Source organism: Sus scrofa, chromosome 1 (assembly GCF_000003025.6).
Source record: "Sus scrofa isolate TJ Tabasco breed Duroc chromosome 1, Sscrofa11.1, whole genome shotgun sequence".
Classification (NCBI taxonomy): domain Eukaryota; kingdom Metazoa; phylum Chordata; class Mammalia; order Artiodactyla; family Suidae; genus Sus; species Sus scrofa.
In genome coordinates, this window is record NC_010443.5 from 261,496,253 (window position 1) to 261,521,477 (window position 25,225).

Here is a 25,225-nt window from a genome sequence, read left to right on the forward strand (position 1 = left end):
GTCCAATTTAAAAATAAAAGTGGAGGGGGTAATTCCCTGGTGGCCCAGCAGTTAAGAATTTGGTATTGTCCCTGCTCTGGCTTGGGTTCAACCCCTGGCCCAGGAACTTCTGCATACCAGGCTCATGGCTGAAAAAAAAATCCACTTTTCTTAAAAAAAAAAATGAATCCAACTAGGAACCACAAGGTTGGGGGTTTGATTCCTAGCCTTGCCCAGCAGGTTAAGGATCCAGTGTTGCTGTGAGCTGTTGTGTAGGTCACAGATGTGGCTCAGATCTCCTGTTGCTGTGGCTGTGGTGTAGGCCGGCAGCTATAGCTCCAATTTGACCCCTAGCCTGGGACTCTCCATGCCATGAGTGCGGCCCTAAAAGGCAAAAAATAAAAAATAGGAGTTTCCATCATGGCTCAGCAGTAATGAACCCAACTAGTATCCATGAGGACGTGCACTCTATCCCTGGCCTTGCTCAGGTGGTTAAGGATCTGGCATTGCTGTAAGCTGTTGTATAGATCACAGATGTGGCTTGGATCCCACAGTGTTGTTGCGGCTGTGGCACAGGCTGGCAGCTGTAGCTCTGATTCTACCCCTAGCCTGAGAGCTTCCATATGCCACAGGTATGGTCCTAAAAAGAAAAAGAAAGAAAAACTAAATGGAAAAAAAAAGAAGAAAGAAAAACTGTCTCACAAAAAGACACCATTCAGAAACTGAATAAAGAAGACATTACTGTTCACTAATGATTTACAGTTACCTGAAATAATACCTACTACACATAATAATAAAATCCACCTCAATGTTAGAAATTTTCTATTGCTTTCCATTCTTCCTAGAAGAAAAAAAGAAGGTGGTAAAGGAGGATAATTAAGTTAGTTCAGAATTAAAATCTCTTTTGGATCACAGCTGAGTTTATTACAGTAGACTAATGCTTCGATTGATAACAGTCTATGCACTGGATGAAGTTTAAAGAAAAAGTTAAATGAAATTATTTGAAGGCAAAGGAGAAGGACCAAAACCAGCCAATCCTTAGATAAGTGTATTGGATAAAATTTACGTTTATAACCCTTACACATCTTTTCATTTGATATTATTCCTCAATTCACACAGAGCTAGGTGGCTAGAGTTCACATAGAAAGACTTGAAGTACCAGAGGATAGAGTTTTTAGATGTAAAGGAGACTGAAACACAGTAAGGAAATCTCAGAAAGAGGGATACACACAATGGAGTACCCCAAAGTTGGCATAGATACTCTGACCAAAGTCTTGGGTGAAAACTTAACTGTGTGCATAGGAAGAACTTCAGTTTCCCTAGGAAGGACCAACATCTGACAGGTTATAAAAATTGAGTAATTTCTGTTGATGCCCCCTGCAGGAAAATGGATTTTAGAATATGGGTCTAGACCAGTTAACTCACTGCTCAAACAAAAATCAGAACTCTGCAGAGGAAAATAACAGAATCCAGAGTCTCTACAACATATCATCCATAATGTCACATATATATATTTAAAAGGTTACTAGAACTAAAAGACACTGATGAAGGAAATTGAACATGACACAAACAGATGGAAAGATATACCATGCTCTTGGTTTGGAAGAATCAATATTGTCTAAATGACTACACTACCCAAGGCAATCTACAGATTCAGTGCAATCCCTATTAAATTACCAATGTCATTTTTCACAGAATTAGAACAAATTTTTTATTTATGTATTTTTTTTAATTTTAAAATTTGTATGGATACACAAAAGACCCTGAATAGCCAAAGCAATCTTGAGAAAGAAAAACAGACTGGAGAAATCAGGCTCCTTGACTTCAGACTGTATACTACAAAGCTTCAGTCATCAAAACAGTGTGGTACTTGAGTTCCCATCATGCTTCAGTGGTAACGAACCTGATTAGCATCCATGGAGATGTGGGTTCGATCCCTGGCCTTGCTCCATGGGTTAAGGGTGTTGCTGTGAGCTGTGTTGTAGGTCACAGACATGGCTCAGATCCCACATTGCCATGGCTGTAGTATAAGCCATCAGCTACAGCTCCAATTAGACCCCTAGCCTGGGAACCTCCATATGTCAGGGGTGCAGCCCTCAAAGACAGCAAGACAAAACAAAACAGTATGGTACTGGCACAAAAACAGAAATATAGATCAGTGGAACAGGATAGGAAGCCCTGAAATAAGTCCATACACATATGGTCAACTAATCTATGAGGATGGAGGCAAGAATATAAAATGGAGAAAAGAAAGTCTCTTTAATAAGCTGGGAAAACTGGACATCTGCATATAAAAGAATGAAATTAGAACATTTACTTACACCATACACAAAAATAAACTGAAAATGGATTGAATACCTAAATGTAAGGCCAGGAACTATAAAGCTCTTAGAAGAAAACGTAGGCAGAACACTCTTTGACATAGATCATGGCAATATTTTTTGACTCACCTCCTAAAGTAATGAATATATAAACAAAAATAAACAAATGTGACTTAATTAAACTTACAAGCTTTTGCACAACAAAGGAAACCATAAACAAAACAAAAAGACATCTGACAGAATTGGAGAAAATTTTGCAAATGGAGCAATTGACAAGGGATTATTCTCCAAAATATACAAATAGCTCACACAGCTTTATGTCAAAGAATAAACAACCCAATTTAAAAATGATCAGATGATTTAAATGGACATTTCTCCAAAGAAGACAGACAGATGGCCAAAAAGTACATGAAAAGATACTCAGCATTACTAATTATTAGAGAAATGCTCATTGAAACCACAATGAGGTATCATTTCAGACCAGTCAAAATGGTCATCATCAAAAAGGCTACAAACACCAAATGCTAGAGAGGGTGTAGAGAAAAGAGAATCCTCCTATACTATTGGTAGGAACGTAAATTGGTGCAACTACTATGGAGAACAGTATGGTAATTCCTTGAAAAACTAAATATAGAACTCCCATATGATCCAGCAATCCCACTCCTGGGCAACTATTTGGAGAAAACCATAATTAGAAAAGATACATGCACCCCAGTGTTCATTACAACACCATTTACAGTAGCTAAGACATGGAAGCAACTCAAATGTCCACCAACAGAGGAATGGATATGGATTTCCTATTGTGGCTCAATAGATTAGGGACCTGACATTATCTCTGTGAGGATGTGGGTTCAATCCCTGGCCTTGCTTAGTGGGTTAAGGATCTGGCATTGCCACAAGCTGCAGCATAGGTTGCAGATGCAGCTTAGATCTGGCTTGCTGTGGCTGTGGTATAGCTGCCCCTACAATTTGACCCCTAGCCTGGGAGCTTCTATATGCTGCAGGTGTGGCTGTAAAAAGAAAAAATAAATAAATAAATAAAACAAAACAGAGGAATGGATAAAGTAAATGTGGGACATATATACAGTGGAATGTTACTCAGCCATAAAAAGAACAAAATAATGCCATTTGCAGCAACAAGGATGGACCTAGAAATTATCACACTATATGAAATAAGTCAGAGAAAGACAAATGTCATATGAGAACACTAATATGCGGAATCTAATCAAAATGATGCAAAGGAACTTATTCATAAATCAGAAACAGAATCAAAAGATTTCAAAATCAAACTTATGGTTACTAAAGTGGAATCATGAAGGGAGGAGACAACTTAGGAGTTTGGCATTAACATATACATACTACCACATATCAAATAGAAAAGTAACAAGGATTTACTGTATAACACAGGGAAATCCACTCAATACTGTGTAATAACCTATAGGGGAAAAGAATCTGAAAAGAAATTAAATATTTGTGTATATATAACTAATTCACTTTGCTGTACCCTTGAAACTAATACAACATTGTAAGTCAACTATATTCCAATAAATTTTTTTAAAAATCATCTTAAGGACTTCCCGTCATGGCTCACTGGTTAACGAATCCGACTAGAAACCATGAGGTTGCGGGTTCGATCCCTGGCCTTGCTCAGTGGGTTAGGGATCTGGCGTTGCCGTGAGCTGTGGTGTAGGTCGCAGATGTGGCTTGGATCCCTGCATTGCTGTGGCTGTGGCGTTTTAGGCCGGTGGCTACAGTTCCGATTGGACCCCTAGCCTGGGAACCATCATATGCCGTGGGAGCAGCCCAGAAATGGCGAAAAAAAAGACAAAAAATAAAATAAAAAAAAAGTCACCTTAATAAAAAAAGCCTTTTAAAAAAAAGGTTACTAGGAGTTCCCATCATGGCTCAGTGGTTAACGAATCCGACTAGGAACCATGAGGTTGCGAGTTCAATCCCTGGCCTTTCTCAATGGGTTAAGGATCCAGTGTTGCCATGAGCTGTGGTGTAGGTTGCAGACGTGGCTCAGATCCCGCGTTGCTGTGGCTCTGGCGGAGGCCAGCGGCTACAGCTCCGATTGGACCCCTAGCCTGGGAATCTCCATATGCCATGGGTGCGGCCTTAGAAAAGGCAAAAAGACAATAAATAAATAAATAAATAAAGGTTACTAGACATGCAAAGAAACAGGAATATGTGATCCACAGTGAAGACTAATGGACCCCAATATAACTCAGATGTAGGAGTGGTAAACAAGGACTTTAAAGCAGCTATTATAAAAAACATTTGAGAATTTAATGGAAAACATTCGTATGAATGAACAGATAGGAATTCCCAGCAAAGAAATGGAAGCAATTAAAAATGGCATACTGAAATTTGAGTACTATATTTGAAATGAAAATTTTAGTGGATTGGCTTGTAAACAGGTAGAATACTATAGAAGAAGATGTCAGTGAAGTGAAAGCTAGCTTAATGTTAATCATCCTTTGTGAAAAAGAGAGAAAATGAAAATCTATATACATTGAAATTTAATCAGGAGCTACTTTCACCACCCACACGGGAATTTCCACACTCTGTCATTGTGATAGTCTCTTCAAGTTTGAAGTCTTCTGGAGGATGGAGAAAGAGGGGCAGGTTTGAGGTGTGGGGAACCCAGGGATACAATGCTCTTTGGTTGGACAGATAAGGCAGTGAGGCATGAACAGGCATAATAATATTAAGAAACCTATTTTAAAGCCTCTTTCCTTTTAGGAGGTGTTTGAGATGGCTTACAATTAACAAAGTGTAGTTACAATAAACAGGGAAACAATACAAGAAGAACAAACCTAAAGGAAGAGAAAGAAAAACACTTATTCAGTCACCCAGGTAGGGTTTTTCACATGAATTTAGTCATCCAGCCACTCCATGAGAAAAAAGTTTTACCCGTATTTTTATTTACATTTGAAGTACTGGTAGGGAGGGACTTCTGTCATTTTGTTATTCGCTTTCTGTATACCTTATAACTCCCCCCCATTTTCCTGCATTACTGTCTTCTTTTGTATTTGGTTGACTTTTAAGTAGTGAATATTTGAATTCCTTTCTTATTTCCTTTTGTGTATATTCTATAGCTATTTTCTTTGGAGTTGTCATGGGGATTACATTTAACATCCTAAAATTATAAAACTTAAATTAGAATTTGTACCAGTTTAACTTCAATAAAACACCAAAACTCTGTTCCTTTACAGCTGTCTCCCCATCTCTTGTAGTTGTTGATATCACAAAATTGCATCTTTGTACATTGTGTGCCCCAAGACATAAACTAATAATTCTTTTAAATGCATTTGTCTCTAAAATTATGTAGCAAACAAAATTTGGAGTTACAAAGTTATAATGATACTGGCTTTTAGAATAGTAATTTTATTTATTTGTTTGTTTGTTTATTTATTAATTTGGTCTTTTTGTCTTTAGGGCTGCACTCATGGCATATGGAGGTTCTCAAGGCTAGGGATCCAATCGGAGCTGTAGCCACCAGCCTACACCAGAGGCACAGCAACACAGGATCCAAGCCGCATCTGTGACCTACACCACAGCTCATGGCAATGCTGGATCCTTAACCCACTGAGCGAGGCCAGGGATCAAACCTGCATCCTCATGGTTCCTAGTTGGATTTGTTTTTGCTGCACTATTATGGGAACTCCCATATTTAAATTTTTGATTTTTTTAAAAAATTATTTTTATTAAAGTATAGTTGATTTACAGTGCTGTGAAAATTTCTGCTGTACAGCAAAGTGATTCATATATATGAGACATTCATATATATATATATACACACATATATACATATACATTCATATATATACATTCTCATATATATATATATATACACATTCATTTTTCTTTAAAATATGGAACCCTTCATAAATTTGTATGTCATCCTTCACAGAGGCCATACTAATCTTTTAAATATTGTTCCCGTTTTAGTGTATGTGCTGCTGAAGTGAGCACTAAAAAATACATTAGTCTCTTTAACAGTGTAGAAAACAAAAAGTAGAGTTACAAACCATTATTACAATAGGAGCTTTTATAATCACTCATATATATACTTTTATTGAGATCTTCAAATAACCAGCTAATGTCTTTTCATTTCACCCTGAAAAACTCCCTTACAACTTCCAAAATTTCTAACAAGAAATATGCCAGTAATCTTATTGAGGATCTGGTGTATGTGATGAGTCACTTCTCTCTTGATGTTTTCAAGATTTTCCCTTTGTCCTTATACTTGTCTTCCAAAACTTCAATTATGATGTGTCTTGGTGTGGGTCTCTTTGAGTTCATTTTACCTGGAGTTCATTGAGCTTCTTGGATGTTTATAGTCATGTCTTTCATCAAACTTGAAGAGTTTTCAGGTGTTATTTCTTCAAATATTTTCTCTCTCCTCTCTTTCTGGGACTCCTCCAATGCATATATTACTCAGCCTGTTGGTGTCCCATAGGTCTCTAAGACTCTGTTCACTTTTCTTTAATTTTTTTTCTTTCTGGTCCTTGGACTTGATAATTGCCATTGTCTTATCTTCAAGTTCATGGGTTCTTTCTTCTACCTCCTCATATCTGCCTTTGAATCACTCTAGAAGAGTTTTCATTCCAGTTATTGTAATTTTAAGCTCATGAATTTCTTTTTGGTTTATTTTTAGGTATTCTCTCTCTTTGCTGACATTTCCATTTTGTTCATACATAATTTGTTTTTACTTTTCCCACATCTTCCTTTAGTTCTTTGAGCAACTTTGACAGTTATTTTTAGTCTTTTTCTTACATATCTTCCACCAGGTCTTTTTTAAGAGTAGTTGCCTTTATTTTTTCCTTTGAATAGGCCAACTTTTCTGTTTCTTTGTATGCCTTGTGATTTTATTGTTGTTGTTGAAAACTGGATATTTAATTTAACTTTTATTTGGCCAGTCCCATGGCATGCAGAAATTCCACAGCCAGGGACAGAACCTGTGCCACCACAGTGACCCAAGCCACTGCAGGGACAACACCAGATCTTTAACACATTAGGCCACCAGGGAACTCTAAAAACTGGATATTTTAATCTAATATTGTTGTAACTCTAGAAAGCAGATTACCCTCCCTCCCCTGTGGTTTATTGTCTTTTTTTGTTATTGTTGTTATTGTTTTCACTTATTATTTTTGCTTTTTTCATTGTTGTTGGCTGTCTCTGTGCCAAGAATCAATCTAACTTGTAAACTTAAGGTCTTTTGAAGTTGTTTCTGAGCCTTTCCCTGGGTATGCATGGTCACTTAGTAATTTTCCCCTTATATGTATTGTTTTTAAATGTCCTAGTCTTTATTTTATTTATTTATTTATTTTTGTCTTTTTGCCTTTTCTAGGGTTGCTCCCACAGCATATGTAGGTTCCCAGGCTAGGGGTCTAATTGGAGCTGTAGCTGCCGGCCTACACCACAGCCACAGCAATGTGGGATCCGAGCCGCATCTGCAACCTACACCACAGCTCATGGCAATGCCAGATCCTTTAATCCACTGAGAAAGGCCAGGGACCAAACCTGCAACCTCATGTTTCCTAGTCTGATTCGTTAACCACTGCGCCACTGCAGGAACTCCGATGTCCTAGTCTTTTATTTTATTTTATTTTTGTCTTTTTGCTATTTCTTTGGGCCGCTCCTGCAGCATATGGAGGTTCCCAGGCCAGGGGTCGAATCGAAGCTGTAGCCACTGGCCTACGCCAGAGCCACAGCAACGCAGGATCCGAGCCGCATCTGCAACCTATACCACAGCTCACGGCAACGCCGGATCGTTAACCCACTGAGCAAGGGCAGGGACTGAACCCGCAACCTCATGGTTCCTAGTCGGATTTGTTAACCACTGCTCCACGACGGGAACTCCCATGTCCTAGTCTTTAATATCTGGTCTCAAAAGGGGAAAAAGTAGAATGAAGGGAGTGATAATAGGTGTTAATCCTTTAAGTCCTATGGAAGTCACTTCAACTGGAGGAGGAGGGGCTTGCAATAATGGGGGAAGGTGCAACAGCAATGGATGGCTGCCTCTTTGTCTGCACCTCTGTGATAAGAAGCTGAAATGAGCAGTCAGAGTATAGATACACACTATTTGGAGGACAGGGTCATTTTTGCCCACCCTGGATTCCACAAACTATGTGTAAGTCATTCCCAGGACACATGCATAACTGTCTGCCAAATAACTGAAAGGGGGGGGAGGGGTGGCTGGTACTGTGTTAAGAGCTGAAGTGGATTGCAATTAACCTTAATTTACCATTCAAGCTTCCTCCTGGAAATTTCAAGCCTTCAGTAGACCCCAAAGTTCCAAAATATTTACATCAGATAATTCTGCCAGTGCAATTAATGTCTAGGTAAAAAGACAGATTCCTGGTACTTCCTACTCCCACCATATTACCAGAATCCTCTTCTCCTGGAAATCCCTTAAAAGTCCCAATACCCACTCATACCAATTGAATCAGAATCTCTGGGGGAAGTTCTCATTGTGGCTCAGTGGGTTAAGAACCCAACAGAGTATCTGAGGTTGTGGGTTTGGCCAGTGATGCTGTGGCTGTGGCATAGGCTCCAGCTGCCGCTCACACTCGACCCCTGGCCCAGGAACTTCCATGTGCTATAGGTGCAGCTGTAAAAAGAAAAATAAAGAATCTCTGGGGTTGAAACCAGGCATCAGTATTAGCTCTCCAGGTAATTTCAGGATGCAGCCAAGCTTGAGAACCAGTGCGTTATGTCTCCTACAACTAGAGAGAGGTATAACTCCTATATGATATTTGGATTTTGGAGGCAGTGCTCTACATATGAGGGTATCCAACTACCTCCCACTTATCTGATAAGCATAAAAGCAGTGAGATTCCAGTAGAACCCTGAACAAGAGGAAGCTCTCCAGCTGGTCCAAGTTGTGGGCAAGTTGCCCTGCCACTTGACTCTTCTGACCAATCATATCTTACATAGTTAAAAAGGTCTGAAGTAGACTGGGACGATGGATGAAGACTGTTGCTAGCTTTGGTAGAAAACAATAGCAGAGGCCAAGAGAATTCTGGAGTAAGGAAATGCCCATTGAGCAGGTGACTATAATTCCTTCCTTTTAAAGAGGAATTTCTGTAACTTTTCTCTTTTTTCCTTCTCACTCACTATTGACTCTTGTGTATATGGGTGTGAACTAAATTTATCATTTATTTCACAGATTGAAAAATAGTCAAATGGGCTTTCTAAGGAACCCAAGGAGAAATAGTTATTATCTGAAGATAGCAGACCCTGAGAAGCCTGACCCTCTGACATTATCTCTGGATTCTGGAATCTGGTATTAGCAGAGGGGGCTGAGCTAGAGAGTTGTGCATGATATTTTGCATCATGGTAGCATAGACTATTTTAGATATGTGGAAAAAATTGATTGACAGCCAGACAGCTATAAGTGAATGTAGTAAAGACTTAGAGGCAACTACCCAGCTCACAACAGTATGTCCTTCTCTGAGAACTCCCCATAGTCTAATCCTAATAAACTATCTTTTATTTTACCCCATGTCATAGCTGCTGGGAGGATGAGTGGATGCTGTGCCAATTGAATTTTCTTTTTTCAAGAATCTAGAGTTTTGAATCTGGAGATATTTGAAGCTGGGTCACATTTGCAGACCTTTAGGGAAAGTTTGCATTTTTTAGTCTTTGAAGCCCTTGAACTTCCCTTGCTCTTGCTTGTGGCCTGGTGGTAGTGATATGCTGATAAATCTTTATAAAACCACCTCTTTTTTTTTTTTGGTCTTTTTAGGGTCACACCTGCAGCATTTAGAATTTCCCAGGCTAGGGGTTGAATCAAAATTGTAGCCACTGGCCTATGCCACAGCCATGGCAATGCCAGATCCAAGCTGCTTCTGCAACCTACACTGCAGCTTGCAGCAATGAGGGATCCTTAACCCACTGAGTGAGGCCAGGGATTAAACTCACATCCTCATGAATACTAGTTGGGTTCTTCACAACGAACCACAACAAGAACTCCACAGCCACCTCCTTAAAAAGAAGGATAGAAGGGAAAGGGAAGGAAAGGGCGGCCTGATTTCTAGTGTTTTCAGATTCCCATGGTGTAAATACTCTTGCTGTGGTTGATATCAAGCTATTATAGAGAAGTCACTGAACAAAGAGTTGGCAAGCATTTTGTATAACAAGTTCTCACAAGCGGGTACGAAGCCAGCTTCAGAATACTCCTGGCTGACTGTCAACTCTCCCTTGTATTCAGTAGAACTCTCTCGTAGCCTCCCAGTAATCCCTCTTGTGGGTTTAGACAGCTCAAGAGGAATGTCTGTTCTAAGCAACCAAAATATCTTCAACCAAAATACCTAGCTATTATAACTATCTTTTATTCTGAATAGTTGCAATCAATTTACTAAAAATGTGTTCCAACTTTGGCTGGTTTTTCACACAGCCACATATATTAAATATTTACAGCTATATTCATTTACATGCAAGATTCCTATCTATTTCTACAAATGTGCAGTTTTTGCCAGGTCCAGGAAAGAGTGTTTTTAATCATAGCAGTCCCTTGAGATGTGTTAGCTTTGGAAATTCCTGCCCTCTAGTGTCCAGTGTGAGGAACTACTTTAGTCTTAGCTATGAATGTTACAAGAGGATTAAGAAGAGGTGAGTTCAAAGTCTTTGACACCCATCAGGGACAATTCTCTGGCTATAGACAGGTGGGTATTATGCAAAGGAATTTTGCACCAGGTTCTCAAACTCATCATGATTGACATTTTAAGCCAGACAATTCTTGGTTGTGAGGGCTGTCCTGTACGTTGTAGGATGTTTAACAGCATCCCTGGCCTCTATCCACTATATGTGAGTGGCAACCTCTCCACAAGTTGTGACAACCAACAATATCTTAAGGCACTGCCAAATGTCCCTGGGGACAGCACAGGGCATGGGCATGCAGTGGTGGTGATGGTGCAAAAATCATCCTGGGTGAGAACCACCTCTCTACTCTAATGGAATAAATTTGTCCCATGCATCACTGACCTTAAGTAGCACTGAACCCAGTAGGCTATAGTACCAGGTTAGAGCCTGATGTTCAGACTGAGACTCTTGAATTCCCACACTGTGTACTATAGGAGAAATAATTCCAGGTGCCAGAGAGAGAGGCATCCGCTTTGTAATAGGACAGAGTCCACAATCAAAACTTTTTTTTTTTTTCCAGATTTCCCGTTGTGGCTCAGTGGTAACGAATCTGACTAGCATCCATGAGGACACAGGTTTGATCCCTGGCCTCACTCAGTGGGTTAAGGATCCGGTGTTGCTGTGAGCTGTGGTATAGGTTGCAGATGCAGCTCAGATCTGGCGTTGCTGTGGCTGTGGTGTAGGCCGGCAGCTACAGCTCTGATTCGACCGCTAGCCTGGGAATTTCCATATGCCCTAAAAAGACCAAAAAAAAATTTTTTTTTCGTTAAAGAGAGCTCTTATGAGGCATTCCAGGAGTGGATGTGATGATTCATTCATTCATCCATCTTATAGATAATTTGTTAAGCAGCATCTCTGAGACAAGTGACATAATGGGTGCTAGAACTTATGCAAAGGCAGACTAGGTTCTGCCTTTAAGGAACTAACCATTTTAGAGGGTTCAATGGGGATGTTTTCAGTTATAAGAGAAACTCTGATTCCAAGTGACCTGATAATAGAACTTTATTGGCTCACACATTTGAAAAGCCCACAGGCAGTGCAGGCTTATTTTTGCAGCCATGGCTCAGGGTTGTCATAAGGACTGCAGTTCCTTCAGTGTCCCTGTTCCTCCCACCCTATTGTCAGTTTTGTCCTAAGGATGGCCTTCCCTGTGGTCACCAGAGGTATAAGCAACTTCTAATATTACATGCTTCTTTATTTCCAGCAAAAGACTTGAGATTCACTTTGTTTGGACTAGTTTAGGTCACCTGCCCACCCCCAAATCAATCATTGCCACCAGGGGCTGGGGAAGTGTTGACTGGCTTAGTCTGGGTCACTTGGTCCAACCATGGCACCAGTTTCAATAGGAATCACACTGACTCCATAAAGGAGACAAGGCATTGCTGGGAAGAGAGAAGGACAGCCACAGATGCTGGGCATTTTAAATGCATAGCCCTCAAACAGCCAAAGCCTTCTCCTGATTTTTGTTGCTTCTCATACAAGCTCTGCTATGAGATTTCATCCAGGCGCATGGCTTTGGCACCATTTATGTGGGTCTCCATGAAAGTCTTATCACAGTCCTCTGTGCTTTGCATCTGCTGCTCCACCCTCTGAAACCTCATGCCATCTCCACTCCTAACAGTGATCCCCTTCTCTTCTCTCAAAGCTCAATTCACCTCTGAAGACATCCTTCCCTCCTCTGTACACCCTTGGCCCTTGAACTTCCTTGGGCCTCGTATTGTTCAGGTTTCAATGGACTGCTTCTCTAGTGGGCTCTAGGATGAGTTTAGCCCCACCTTCTGCTTCTCAACAATTTTGGTCTACAAAGTTCTCTCTCTTTAATGCCTAATATAAGAATTGTGGGCTTTTGGTGGTGATGCCTTGCTGTCCTCAGATTTCAAAAGCAAGATGGTTAAGTGTGTGTGTGTGTGTGTGTGTGTGTGTGGTGCACGCACATATGTGAAAGATAGAGTAAGGGAATCAGACAGGAGCTGTGGGAAAAGCAAAGAATTTAGAATCAGACAGTCTTGGGTTTGAATCCTGCTCTGCACCTTTATAGATGTGAGGCTTTGACCAATGGATCCTCACTTAACTCTGCTTTCTGTCCTTAAAAAGTATGCATTGTATGTTAAATATTCACACTTTCACACTTGAGAGCATGCTACCATGCCTGTGTTATTCTTTACATAAGGTACATTTAATAAATACTTGTAACCGTAAGTGTTGCTGAAGCTATGGTTCCCTTATCAGTAAAACACATGATGACTTTGGCTGAGAGAGATAAAAAATGGGCAAAAGTCAGCTCTTCTAGCCTTAAAGACACTTCTCCTCCTCCAGCTCATGGGCCCCCCAGAGTATAAGGAGGAGGTGTGCCTTGTCCCTTCTACCCACCCCCTTGTCCGAATGCCCTCTGAGGCACTGCCTTGGCATAACAGCTTATGTGTGCCCATGTGGCTCAGAGCAGCCTTATGGGCACAATGTCAAATTGAGAATAATCAGTCATGTATTTATTTTTACAGGATCCATTTTAACTAATTTAATGCAGTTGGGGCAGATTTAGTGCATAAAAAGTGGGAGATGATGCAGGCTTAGGAACATGTCTAATTTTTAAAATATTCTTTTTTTTTTTGCCATTTCTAGGGCTGCTCCTGCAGCATATGGAGATTCCCAGGCTAGGGGTCTAATTGGAGCTGTAGCCACCGGCCTATGCCACAGCCACAGCAACGCGGGATCCGAGCCGCGTCTGCAACCTACATCACAGCTCATGGCAACGCCAGATCCTTAACCCACTGAGCAAGGCCAGGGATTGAACCCGCAACCTTATAGTTCCTAGTCGGATTCGTTAACCACTGTGCCACATGGGAACTCCTAAAATATTAATTCTTATGGCAAAAATTCCCCTTTATTAGATTCTTCTATGAAGCAGCATTCTCCTTGATAGGAAACCTGGCTGTCCGTATGTATGGTGTCAACACATTTATCCTCATCTGCTTCTCTGGTGTGAGCTTCCCTCAGATGCTTCCCAGGTGAGTGGCTTAACCTTTCTGGGCCTCACTTTGCTCATCTACAGAATGGGAATAATCCTCTACTATGAGGGAAGCATGCCCTGTTGTCTATCCCATGCACCACACATCAGCCTGCTCTGCTTCAAACTATTTATTACAAATACACCCGCCCTGTCTCGCTGGAAATCCAGCAAGTCTCTCCCAGGTTTCCCTTGGCCATATACATTCCCCAGAGTTCAGGACTAGTAACCAACAGATTTGGCTATGGCATTGTTTTCTCCCTCTGCCCTTGTGCCCCACCCTGACCTTCAAGCCTTATTCTACTAGTTCTTCCACTGGCAGTTAGTTACTTCAGTGCATCACTTTGGGAAGCTCTACATAAACATTTGTTGTGATAAAAGTGAGTGAATCTCAGAGTTCCTGTCCTGGTGCAAAGGGATTAGTGGAAACTCTGCAGTGCCAGGAAGCAGGTTTGATCTCCTGCCTGGTGTAAATTGGGTTAAAGGATGTGGCATTGCTGCAGCTGCAGTGGAAGTTTCAACTTCGACTTAGATCTGATCCATACTGCAGCTTGGATCTGATATCTGGCCTGGGAACTCCATATGCTGCGGGGCAGCTGGGAAAGGGGAAAAAAAGTTAGTGAATCTCAATCATGTTCTTTCTTTCTTTTCTTCTTCTTCTTCTTTTTTTTTTTTTTTTTTTTTTTTTTGGTCTTTTCATCTTTTCTAGGGCTGCACCCTTGGCATATGGAGGTTCCCAGGCTAGGGGTCGAATCGAAGCTGTAGCTGCAGGCCTACGCCAGAGCCACAGCAATGTGGGATCCGAGCCACGTCTGCGACCTACACCACAGCTCACGGCAACGCCAGATCGTTAACCCACTGAGCAAGGCCAAGGATTGAACCCGAAACCTCATGGTTCCTAGTCAGATTCGTTAACCACTGCGCCACGACGGGAAGTCCAATCATGTTCTTTCTATCTTTGTGCCAGCAGACACATTTTTAGGACATGAGAACTTTGATGGGGGGTGGGGGGTGGAGTCTAGGTATTTAAAAATTCTGTAAATGACAGTTCTGAACATCTTTGGGAGAAAAGCCACAATCCATGACCAGACCAGAATATACTGAGAAAATAATTTATTTAATTTTAAATCAGGAATTTTTATTTTTTAATATTGAACTATTAATAAGATCTTGAATTTGTCCATTTGAAATTTAAATTTAAATGATTTTTTTTTAAAAATCAAGATTCCTTCAAAAGGAAATATCAGTCCTTTTCTTTAATCTTTGAGAACGAATCATTTCTGTAGTTTGGAACTTGCACCATGAAGTCTCTGCACTCCAGAATGGATTCCATAAACTTGCGTTATAGAGAAACAAGAGTCCTAATTGACTTGTGATTTCCTTTTTCTTTTACAAGACTACTTCTCCAGGATTTTTGTTGAGTTATTTTGTTGGGTTATTTTGTTGAGTTATTTTGCTGGGTTGCAAAAATTTTTAGCAAGAATTGAAGAGTAGGAGGCCCAGGGAAACAGTAGAGAAAATGTAGGTTTCATTTTATCAAAGAAGCCCATCGTGCTGAACATCAAGTCAGTGCAATGGCTCTTCAAGTAAATCATTTGAAAATGGACACAAATGACCTAAACTGGAACACAAGCAAAAGTATATCACATACCTGCAGATGTAAATATTGCCTCCTAACTTCCTTTACACCAAACTGCTTAACTTTAAATTACATGTAAGATCTCATAGCTTTTCTTAGAGAAAGGGATTGAAAAGCTGTTTAGTCATGAGGACTGGGTCTCCCATTGCCATCCTCTCTACTTTGATATAAAATCAATTAACCACTTTATTAAACATGTCCGGCAGTTACACTTCAGTAGTGCAGCTGGGGCAGGGGAAATGAGAGGTTCCCTGATAAGCAGGCTTTTCCTCTAGTCCACTCCTTGACGGTGGCTCTCAAGTTGCCCATGATGGGCTGAGGGACTCTGAGAGTTAGAGCAGGTGGCAGCAGGGCTTGCTGATGCCTGATTGTCATGAAGCCAAGGTCTAGGAAGTCACTTCAACCCAATGTAGGCCTCTGTCCACTCTGACATCATCCACTTCCTCTGAGCAAGGATTTGTAGACACAAGTTCCAGAGTCTGGCAGACTGAATATGACTTGGCCAAAGCAAGAAGCATCTTCTAAGACAGTGCTGCTCTAGTTGTCATATGGTTGAGGAGGCTGGAGCCACTCTCATTGCCTCCCATTCAGTGCCTGGATCCAAGCTGTATGTACATGCCAACTCCATGCCCTGTGTCTCTTAGAAATGGCATTGCCCCACAGTGATCAGCCCCCTCTCTTTCCAATCTGTCTTCGCTATTTCATGGCAAACTTACTTAGAAGCTGTGTTTTTATTTCGTGCTGAGCTCCCATTGGTTCATTCGGATTCCCTGTAACTCCCAACATTCACCATTGGGAATCTTGACCAGTATCTGCGCAGAAGCCAAACAAAACCCTGATGCGAAAAGGACATGGACTTCAAATAACTTGAAGTCCTCTGCTGTTGAAATCATCTGAGGATTGCTAAGGTAGACTCTGATCTCCTGCTGCAAAGCAACTCTGTTGCTTTAGACTTAGCAGAGACAGGAAGACGCTGAAATCAAGAGGACGACCCCTCCCAATCTTATTTTGTTGCCAAACACTTCCCTTTGCATACTTTTCTCCAGTATGACATGTAGAGTGTCTCTGACTTTTTCTTTGCCTATGACAATTTTTTTTTTTGGTTCAGTTAATAGTATATACCCCCTCAACCCAGAACAGATAAGAAATCATTGGGAATTTACATCTGATTACCACAGAGTCATTCTCCCATTTGACAAGGCTCAAAGTTGCAAGGAAGAATAATATGTACTTACTGTGTTGGTATTTTGTTAGTATTTTTTTAAAAGTTAAAATTAAGTGCTACTTCTCTGAGGAAGTAGCCAGAGTAATACTCTTTCAAATTCAGAAAACTGCTGGCACAATTTAAAGTCAGATGTTATTTCTAACCAAATTATACTCTTTTTTCTGCCAAGCTATCTTGACAATCCTAATATCCACAGACATGCCTATATGATAATCCCAGCAGTATTCTGGGGATAAGATTTTAGTGGGTTTGTTGAGAAGGAAATACTTGTTTAGATGGCTTTCATCATGCCACTCGGCTTCTATGTCATTTTCCTTGTCCTGGAGGATTCCCTTGAAGCACTCCTGAGTGATGTTTAGAACCTGAGTGGGTGTTCCCCCAAAAATGGCTGCGTGGTAATAAAAATCCCCCTGGCCAAACGGAATGTAGGCTGCGGACTCCTTCCGCCTCTCGTAGGTGAACTCGTCAGGATGTGCCTTGTACCACCAGGCCTGTAGCTGAGCCACCGACTGGCCCAGGGTCTCCACCCCAAAGTTGTTTTGGAAGACCTGATCCACGTCCATGCAGAAGAGGAAGTCCACCTCGTGCTGGATGTGGGCCAGGATGTGCTCCCCGATGGTCTTCATGCGCATCATGCTGATGTCTTGCCACCTCTTCTCGGACTTGATCTCAAACACTTTAAAGGAACGCAGAGGACCCAGCTCTATCAAAGGCATCCTGGAGATATCATCCACCATGATGTAAAAGATGACTTTGTGGCCAACCATGAAGTATGTATTTGCAGATATTAAGAACTCCTCCAAGTAATGCTCAATGTATCTGAAATAAAGAAGAATGGGGTAAATGTAACCTCTGGGATTTCTAGAGGAGACAATATGCTATTATCATCTAGTCTGTATTTTGCAGTTTAGGAAAGGAATGATTTTTCCCCATCCTGGATGAGAGACGTCTGTTGCTGTAACATTCCCAGCTACTCTCCACCATTCAGTCATTCAGCTTTGGGGAGGTGGAGTGGCTTACCTGACTGGTGATTCTGGCAGGGTGGCTGGGCATGCTCAGCCCTGCTCCTTCCTCTCTCACTCTTGGAAGCCAACCAGGCAGAGAGAACATGTGTTTTCAGCTGCTCTGGGCCTTGCAGTGGTACCTTAGTGGCACAGGCCCTGCTCCCACATCCAGAGGCCTGCAGTTACTTGTGCTGTATGTGCCTGGATGCCTAAGTCTTTCTAATTCTGTGGTTCAAGATTTGGAAGCCCAGGGCCTGCAGTTATAAGCCACATACTCCAACACCAGCTTTAACTGTAATGAAGGTGATAACTCATTACCATCTGCCTTAATTAGTCTTTATCCCCTTGTCCTTATCAATCAGTTCAGATGCTAGTTCTTCCTTTTTTCCTGCATTATTCAGATATAACTGACATATATCATTGTGTAAGTTTAAGGTGTGCAAAGTGTTGATGTGATGCACTTATTTTTAATTTTTATTTTTTGTCTTTTTAGGGCCACATCCGCAGCATATGGAGGTTCCCAGACTAGGGGTCTAATTGCAGTTGCAGCTGCTGGCCCATGCCACAGCCACAGCAACACCAGATCTGAGCTTTGTCTATGACCTACACCGCAGCTGGTGGCAATGCTTGATCCTTTAACCCACTGAGCAAGGCCAGGGATCGAACCCAAATCCTCATGGTTACTAGTCAGATTCTTAACCCACTGAGTGACAACGGAAACTCCCTGGTACACTCATATATTAGAAATGATTACCACTGTGGCATTACTTGACACCTTCATCATATCACATAATTACCATTTTTTTTGTGGCAAGAAGACTTAGGACTTATTCTCTGACCAACCTTAAAGTATATATTACAGTATGATTAAAAACAATCACCATGCTGTACATTAGATCCCAGAGCTTATTCATCTTATAACTGCAAGTTTGTACCCTTTGATTACCATCAGGGGGCACTAGTTCTTAGCTCTTCCTCAAAAACCCCAGCCTATATTCCAATACTTTTACTGACCTACCAGATGCAAGCGTGATGTGCAAGGGTCATTAAGCCTAACCATCGCCACTCTCTTATCCTTCTCTGGGACCCAAACAATGGATTATGGAATATGGATATTCTTCCATCTTACTGATTTACCCTGTGAGTTTCCCGCTGGTCACCCCAAACACCAGCCCATTATCCAGACACCATCATTATAAAACCCATCCAAATATGAGAGCAAACGACCTCTGATTCAACCTTACTTTAACTGTCTCGTTTCATTTAAAAAAATAGATTTTAGTTTTTAGAACATGTTTAGGCTCACAGCAAAATTGAGCTGAAAGTGCAGAATTCCCCCCGCTCCCCCCACTCCCACTCCCAGCTTCTCCCACCATCAACATCCAGCACCAGGGTAGCACGTGTTGCAACTGATGAAACTACACTGACACATCATTATCACACCAAGCCCGTAGTTTACACTAAGGTTCACTCTTGGTGGCAGACTTTCTATGAATCTGAACAAATGTAAAATGACATTTATCTATCACTATGTATGGTACCATACAGAGTATTTTCACTGCCCTAAAAAATCCTGTGTTCTGTCTATTCATCCATTCTCCCACACCATCGCCTGGCATCTACTGATATTTTTACTGTCTCCATGGATCAGTACCTTTGACCTTTTCCAGAATGTCATATAGTTGGAACCATATAGTAGGTAGTCTTTGCAGATGGTTTCTTGGTAACGAACATTTGAGGTTCCTCCATGTCTTTTCATGGATTGATTTTTTTTTTTAAAGCACTGCTAATACTCCACTGTCTGAATGTGCTACAATTTATCAATTAATTTGCCTACTAAAGGACCTGTTACTTCCAAGTTTTGGGCAATTATGAATAAAAGTGCTATAAACGGAGTTCCTTTCGTGGCTCAGTGGTCAACAAACCCACCTAGTTGCAGGTTCAATCCCTGGCCTCGCTCAGGGGGTTAAGGATCCAGTGTGGCCATGAGCTGTGGTGTAGGTCGCAGATGTGGCTCAGATCTCGGGTTACTGTGGCTGTGGCATAGGCCGGCAGCTGTAGCTCTGATTCAACCCTTAGCCTGGGAACCTCCATATGCCGCAGGTGTGGCCCAAAAAAGACAAAAAAAGAAAAAACCAAAACCCACCCCCCCCCAAAAAAAATACCTGCTATAAACATCTGTATGCAAGTTTTTGTGTAGACATAAAGTTTCAGCTTTTGAGGGTAAATACTAAGGTGTGCCATCGCTGGATTGTATGGTAAGAGTATGTTTAGTTTTGTAAGAATCTGCCAAACTGTCTTACAAATTGGTTGTATCATTTCGCATTGCCAGCAGCAGTGAATAAGCTTTCCTATCGCTCTACATTTTCATCAGCAGCTGGTATTGTCAGTGTTTGGGATTTGGGTCATTCTAATAGATGTGTAGTGGTATTTTAGCTATTTACCTATTCATTCAAAAACCATCATGTTCAGGAAGAAAAGGAAAGGGGGGAGTTCCCATTGTGGCAGTGGCACAGTGGGTTAAAGATCCAGTGTTGCTGCAGCTATGGAGAAGGTCACAGCTGTGGCTCAGAACTTCCATACGCCACAGGTGCAGCTGAAAAAGAAAAAGAGAAAAAAAAAAACCCATCACATTCCTGTCTTCTGTAAGCCAAGATACAGGCTATTCTGTGAAGCCATGGGGATGATAGAGAAGGGAAGAAGTAGTTGGCTGGCTTAACACAACCCACGTCACCACCCAGACTCATGCCCAGTGACTGTGCACTGAATTTAATTTGTTGATCACATTATCAGCCAATGATGACATTTTGTAATAATGACTGGCACTTCCTTTTGTTTTTTGGTTGCTGCTTGGATTCCCTTTGATTACTACAAACATAAACTGTGCTTTCAATGCTGGTCTCTGGAAACCCCAGGTTTATAGTATTGATTCTTTAAACGGAGAGAATATCTCAGCAATACAAGGAGGGACTTCAACATGGCTCTGGGGCTAATGGCCAGGAAATTCTTCTGCACTCTGGAACTTTAAGAAAAAATCTATTGTGCCCTGAAGCTTGGGAGGTGATCCTAGGGGCGAGGGAGGAAACCTTTGTGAGGTTTAACATTGTTTAGAGATTAAAGAGCTGCAGTTGGTGCTGTGCATTGTCATTTGAAAATAAACCAAACATCACACCTCCTAAAAGTCCAAATCCACTCTTGGGAGGATTTATTGCTGCTGAGTACAAACAGTCCTCTCTCGCCTCAGAGCAGAGTGCGCGGGTTTCACCAGGACATGCCAAGTACAGTTTAGTTCTCTAAAGCCGCAACAAGATGGCTAGAGCCAATGTGGAGCCGTTCTTTTTGGAAACACCAAGGTTAAATCAATCTGCGGTATGGCTGGCTGGTCTCCTCTTATACCAAAGGATTAGGTGAGCTGGGAATCTTTCCCAACTCCTAACAGAACATATTCTTCTAGTCGAAAGGTCAAAACTCCAGAGTCACCCTTCTCTATTAGAGATGCCACCCAGGCCCCTGGGATCAGTACATTCAGGGACATTAGGACTTGATTAGTACAGTGACAGTGATACCTTCTGGGCTCTAGGTTGGAGAAGGTCTTAGGAGGATGCTTAAATCCTCACTCAGATCAACCTTGACCTTCACTTCTCTTTGTACAGGCAACAGGTCAACTAACTTTCTTTTCTTTTCTTTTCTTTCTTTCTTTCTTTCTTTCTTTCTTTCTTTCTTTCTTTCTTTCTTTCTTTCTTTCTTTCTTTCTTTCTCTCTCTCTCTCTCTCTCCCTCTCCCTCTCTCTCTCTCTCTCTCTCTCTCTCTCTTTCCTTCCTTCCTTTTCTTTCTTCCTTCCTTCCTTCCTTTCTTGCTTTTTTAGGGCTGCACCCTCCCAGGCTAGGGGTCCAATCGGAGCTGTGATGTTGGCCTGCGTCAGAGCCACAGCAATGCGAGATTCGAAATGCATCTGTGACCTACCCCACAGCCCACGGCAACACCAGATCCTTAACCCACTGATCAAGGCCAGGGATTGAACCTGTGTCCTCATGGATGCTAGTCAGATTCATTAACCAATGAGCTATGATGGGAACTCCCTTCCTTCCTTCCTTTTTTTCTTTTTCTTTCTTTCTCTTTCTGATTTTTTTTTAAGTTTTGTTGAAGTATAGTTGTCTTACAATGTTGTGATAATTTTTTCTGTATAACAAAGTGATTCAGTTTCTTTGTGGCTTTCAGAAAAGGTACAGATGGAAAGGCCCATGGATGTGGGGGAGGGAAGGGGCACGGAGGTGAACAGGAAAATTGAACTTTTGCTTTTGTTTTGGAAAAAAGGGGGGGGGATTCTCTAAAAAAGAAAACTGGGTTATATTTTAAATGAACATTACAGCTACTACTTTTAAGTAAGAATGATTACAGTTTGGGGAGAAAAGTTCCAAACAAGGAAACGGGGGCTGAAACAGGAACCTATCCAACCTCTGGAAGAGGAAGTTCTGAGCAGCCTAATCTCCCCGGGCCAAACCCTCCAGGAGGAATAGGCAGAAGGCACAGAGGAGTGGTCAGCCATGCGGAGGTGGAAAACCACTCCACTTAGGACACTTCTGTCTTTGGTCCTTGGTCTGGGGTCTCGAGAGCATAGGAGAAACGACACACACACAGGCCATCTAACAGCTGCCATTTTTGGAATTTCCACAGAGGGCCGTGGAGGTCAGGGCGGAGGTGGCTGTGGGTGTACTGTCGACTCTGGGTGCAGTGGGTATAGCAGATCTTCTTCCCTGCAACCCAAGCCCCTCACCCTGAGGTGGGAAAGAGTTGACCCTCTGACTAGTTTTATTCTTAGCCTTTGGGGACCTCAGCAGAAGGGAGTCTAAAATGGCCCTGTGACACCATTCTCCTCTCCACTAATTCAGACATGACATGAACAGCCTCTGTAAACCCAGGGGCCCCTCACCCATCCTCTGATAGTGGAAGGGGAAAAACTCAAGGCCAGTTTTATTAGCAACACCTACCTTCCGACAGCAAAAACCGTCAAGCCCACGGTAATTTTCTGTTTGGCATAATAATTATCTAAGACGGCTCTGTTGTAAGTGCCTTCCCATACCACTGGAGCCTTCCATCTGGTTATGGTCACGACCTCTGGGCGTTTCCTGGTGACAAAACATAGAGTCAGGATGGCTTTGCTAAGGTATGCAGTGACAGTCTGGGGGAACATGGGTCAGTCATGGCTTGTGGTGACTGGCCTTGAATCCTGACTGTATTTTAGCCCCAGTCAGCTGGTGGTGTGACATTGCAGCATCTTCTGGGGGAGGGACAGGAGGCTCTGGCCCAGGTGCCTCTGCGGGCTGCCCTGGTGGCCCCTTTGGGGATCGTACCTGTACAACGTGTATGTACCTTCCGTCCCCCTGTTCTGCTGTCCTCGTCCTCAATCTTCCTTCCAAACCCCTTCGCCTATCTCCCCAGGCCCTTCCTAAGCTGCCAGCGACATCTTTGGGTGTTGCTTATCCCAGTGGGTGCCACCTGACCCTGAGAAAGCCCTATGGCTTGACTAGCGGGATGAGAGAGTGACATTTGAGCTGAAAGAGGAAGAAGCTGTCTCAGTTTGCCTTCTGCCAGAAAGCAATTTCTGGGTAGGAACCTGGTTATCGGACAAAAAGGGCCCCAGACTAAGGGGACCTGGTGTTGTGGTTCATTTTACGAAGAAGGAGACAGTCACCCAGAAAAGAAGGGACCCGGCGGGCTAACTGTGGCCATGGGTGACACACAGGGCTCGGGCTCAGACCTCTCTCAGATCATGTCGCCTCTTGACTAGAAGCACAAAAGCGGGAGGGGAGGGGGCATGTTCTCTGCACCCAGAACACTTGAAAGGGACTTAGCAAAGCCAACACAAACACAGGAAGCCACGGAAGAGCAACGGACAAATTGTAAAGAGTAAATGCGGGAAGTCTGGGTAGCAGCTGGGGCCCCCCAGAGGCAGGAGGGAGCTGAGAAGACTTGGCTCAAACCCCATTTGCTCTGGAAGTGGCTGCACTTCCCCGTCGGAAACAGACTGAAACGTGGTCATTTAGATTCAACCCCCAACACAACATGAGAGGGCCTGGCCCCTGCTAGCTGTGTGCTTGTATTTCAGCCACTGCAGGGAGAAGGCCAGTGGTTGGGGCAACGTCTTGGGGGTCCCATCGGGCCCCTGCTGGCTGCCTGGGTATGGCCCTGGTGAGGCTGTCTAGGAGATGTTAGCCCAGCGAGAACATACCCCCACCCTCATACGCGGGTGGAGGAAGGGTTTTCACAAACCTGCCCCTCCCCCATGGGAGAAACCATGTTTCCCTGCGAGATTGGGCAAGGCTGGGTCACCCCCACTTCTTGCTCATGCCTTCTGTCCCTCGTCACCAAGTTCTGCACCCGTATTCTGGAGGCCTCTGCCCTCCCACCCCCACCCCATGCCCTGCTTCAAGCCTGCTTCCTTCCTCCCCTAAGAGTAATTCTGCAGAGATGGAGGGGACATGGCTAGGCTGCTCAAACCCCACACCCCAGCTCTGCCTTCACACCCCAGGTATGACCGCCCCTTGGGGACACCTGCTCTTGGTTTCCACCAATCATGAAAGAAGCTGTTTTGGACTCTGTACCAACTTGTGCCAGGTACTTTCACATACACTTTCTCTCATTTAGTCCTTGCAAAAGCTTGGCCATGTAGTATGCTCAATGTACAGATATGAAAATCAAGGCTCAGGAAGGCTTGTTAACTTGACCAAGGCCAAACAGCAGATGATGGTAACTAACACACACTGGCTCCTTCCTATGGGACCAGGCACAGTGCCAAGAGCTTCACCCTTTTGTGGGGGTGGGGTTGCTATATTTTGATTCCCATTTTATCTGTGAGGAAACTGTAGCACAGAGTGGTGAAATAACTTGCCTGAGGTCACACAGCTAGTAAGGAGCCAAGCTGGGATTTGAACCCAGATAGTCTGACTGTGGTCTGTGCTCTGAACCACTACCCTCTATGGCTTCTTGGCTATTTACTTGCTGTACCAATGAACTGGAGTTAAAACCCAGGTATGTCATCATTTCCACTCATTTGAGCTACTTCAGCATTTTTATCAGGGCAGAATAAAAAAAAATGATGAGCTTTTTTTTTGTTTGTTTTGTTTTGTTTTTAGAAACTTATGTGATGCTTTTCTCACATAAAAGCCCCAGCTTTGTTGAATGACTGGATTTCAAACCAAAAAAACCACACACACACACACACACACACACACACACACACGGCTTAGGCTTATCATTCTATAACCGTTTCCCATGCACTGTCACTTCATTCATTCCTGTCCTTAGTGTAGCCTGTCAAGGATTCTTAGCAGTTCAGACCCCAGCCTATCAGTTAAGCCATGCAGCTGTGTGTGAGCTGAACATCTGGCAAGCAGGCAATAT

The 25,225-nt window shown here is 42.6% G+C and overlaps 1 protein-coding gene across 10 annotated transcripts in view; it reads right to left on the reverse strand.

Moving 5' to 3' along the window:
- GGTA1P (glycoprotein, alpha-galactosyltransferase 1 pseudogene) overlaps positions 15,052–25,225 on the reverse strand; it is a 76,665-nt gene continuing 66,491 nt past the window's right edge. For 4 of the 10 annotated variants that reach the window (XM_005660399.3, XM_013993814.2, XM_013993815.2 and 1 more), the window contains 2 exons: positions 22,813–22,950; positions 15,053–17,639 (listed from right to left, as the gene is read on the reverse strand). In XM_005660399.3, coding sequence (XP_005660456.1) covers positions 16,946–17,639; positions 22,813–22,950 — 832 coding nt within the window. In that variant the 3' untranslated portion in view covers positions 15,053–16,945. 10 annotated transcript variants of the gene reach the window in all.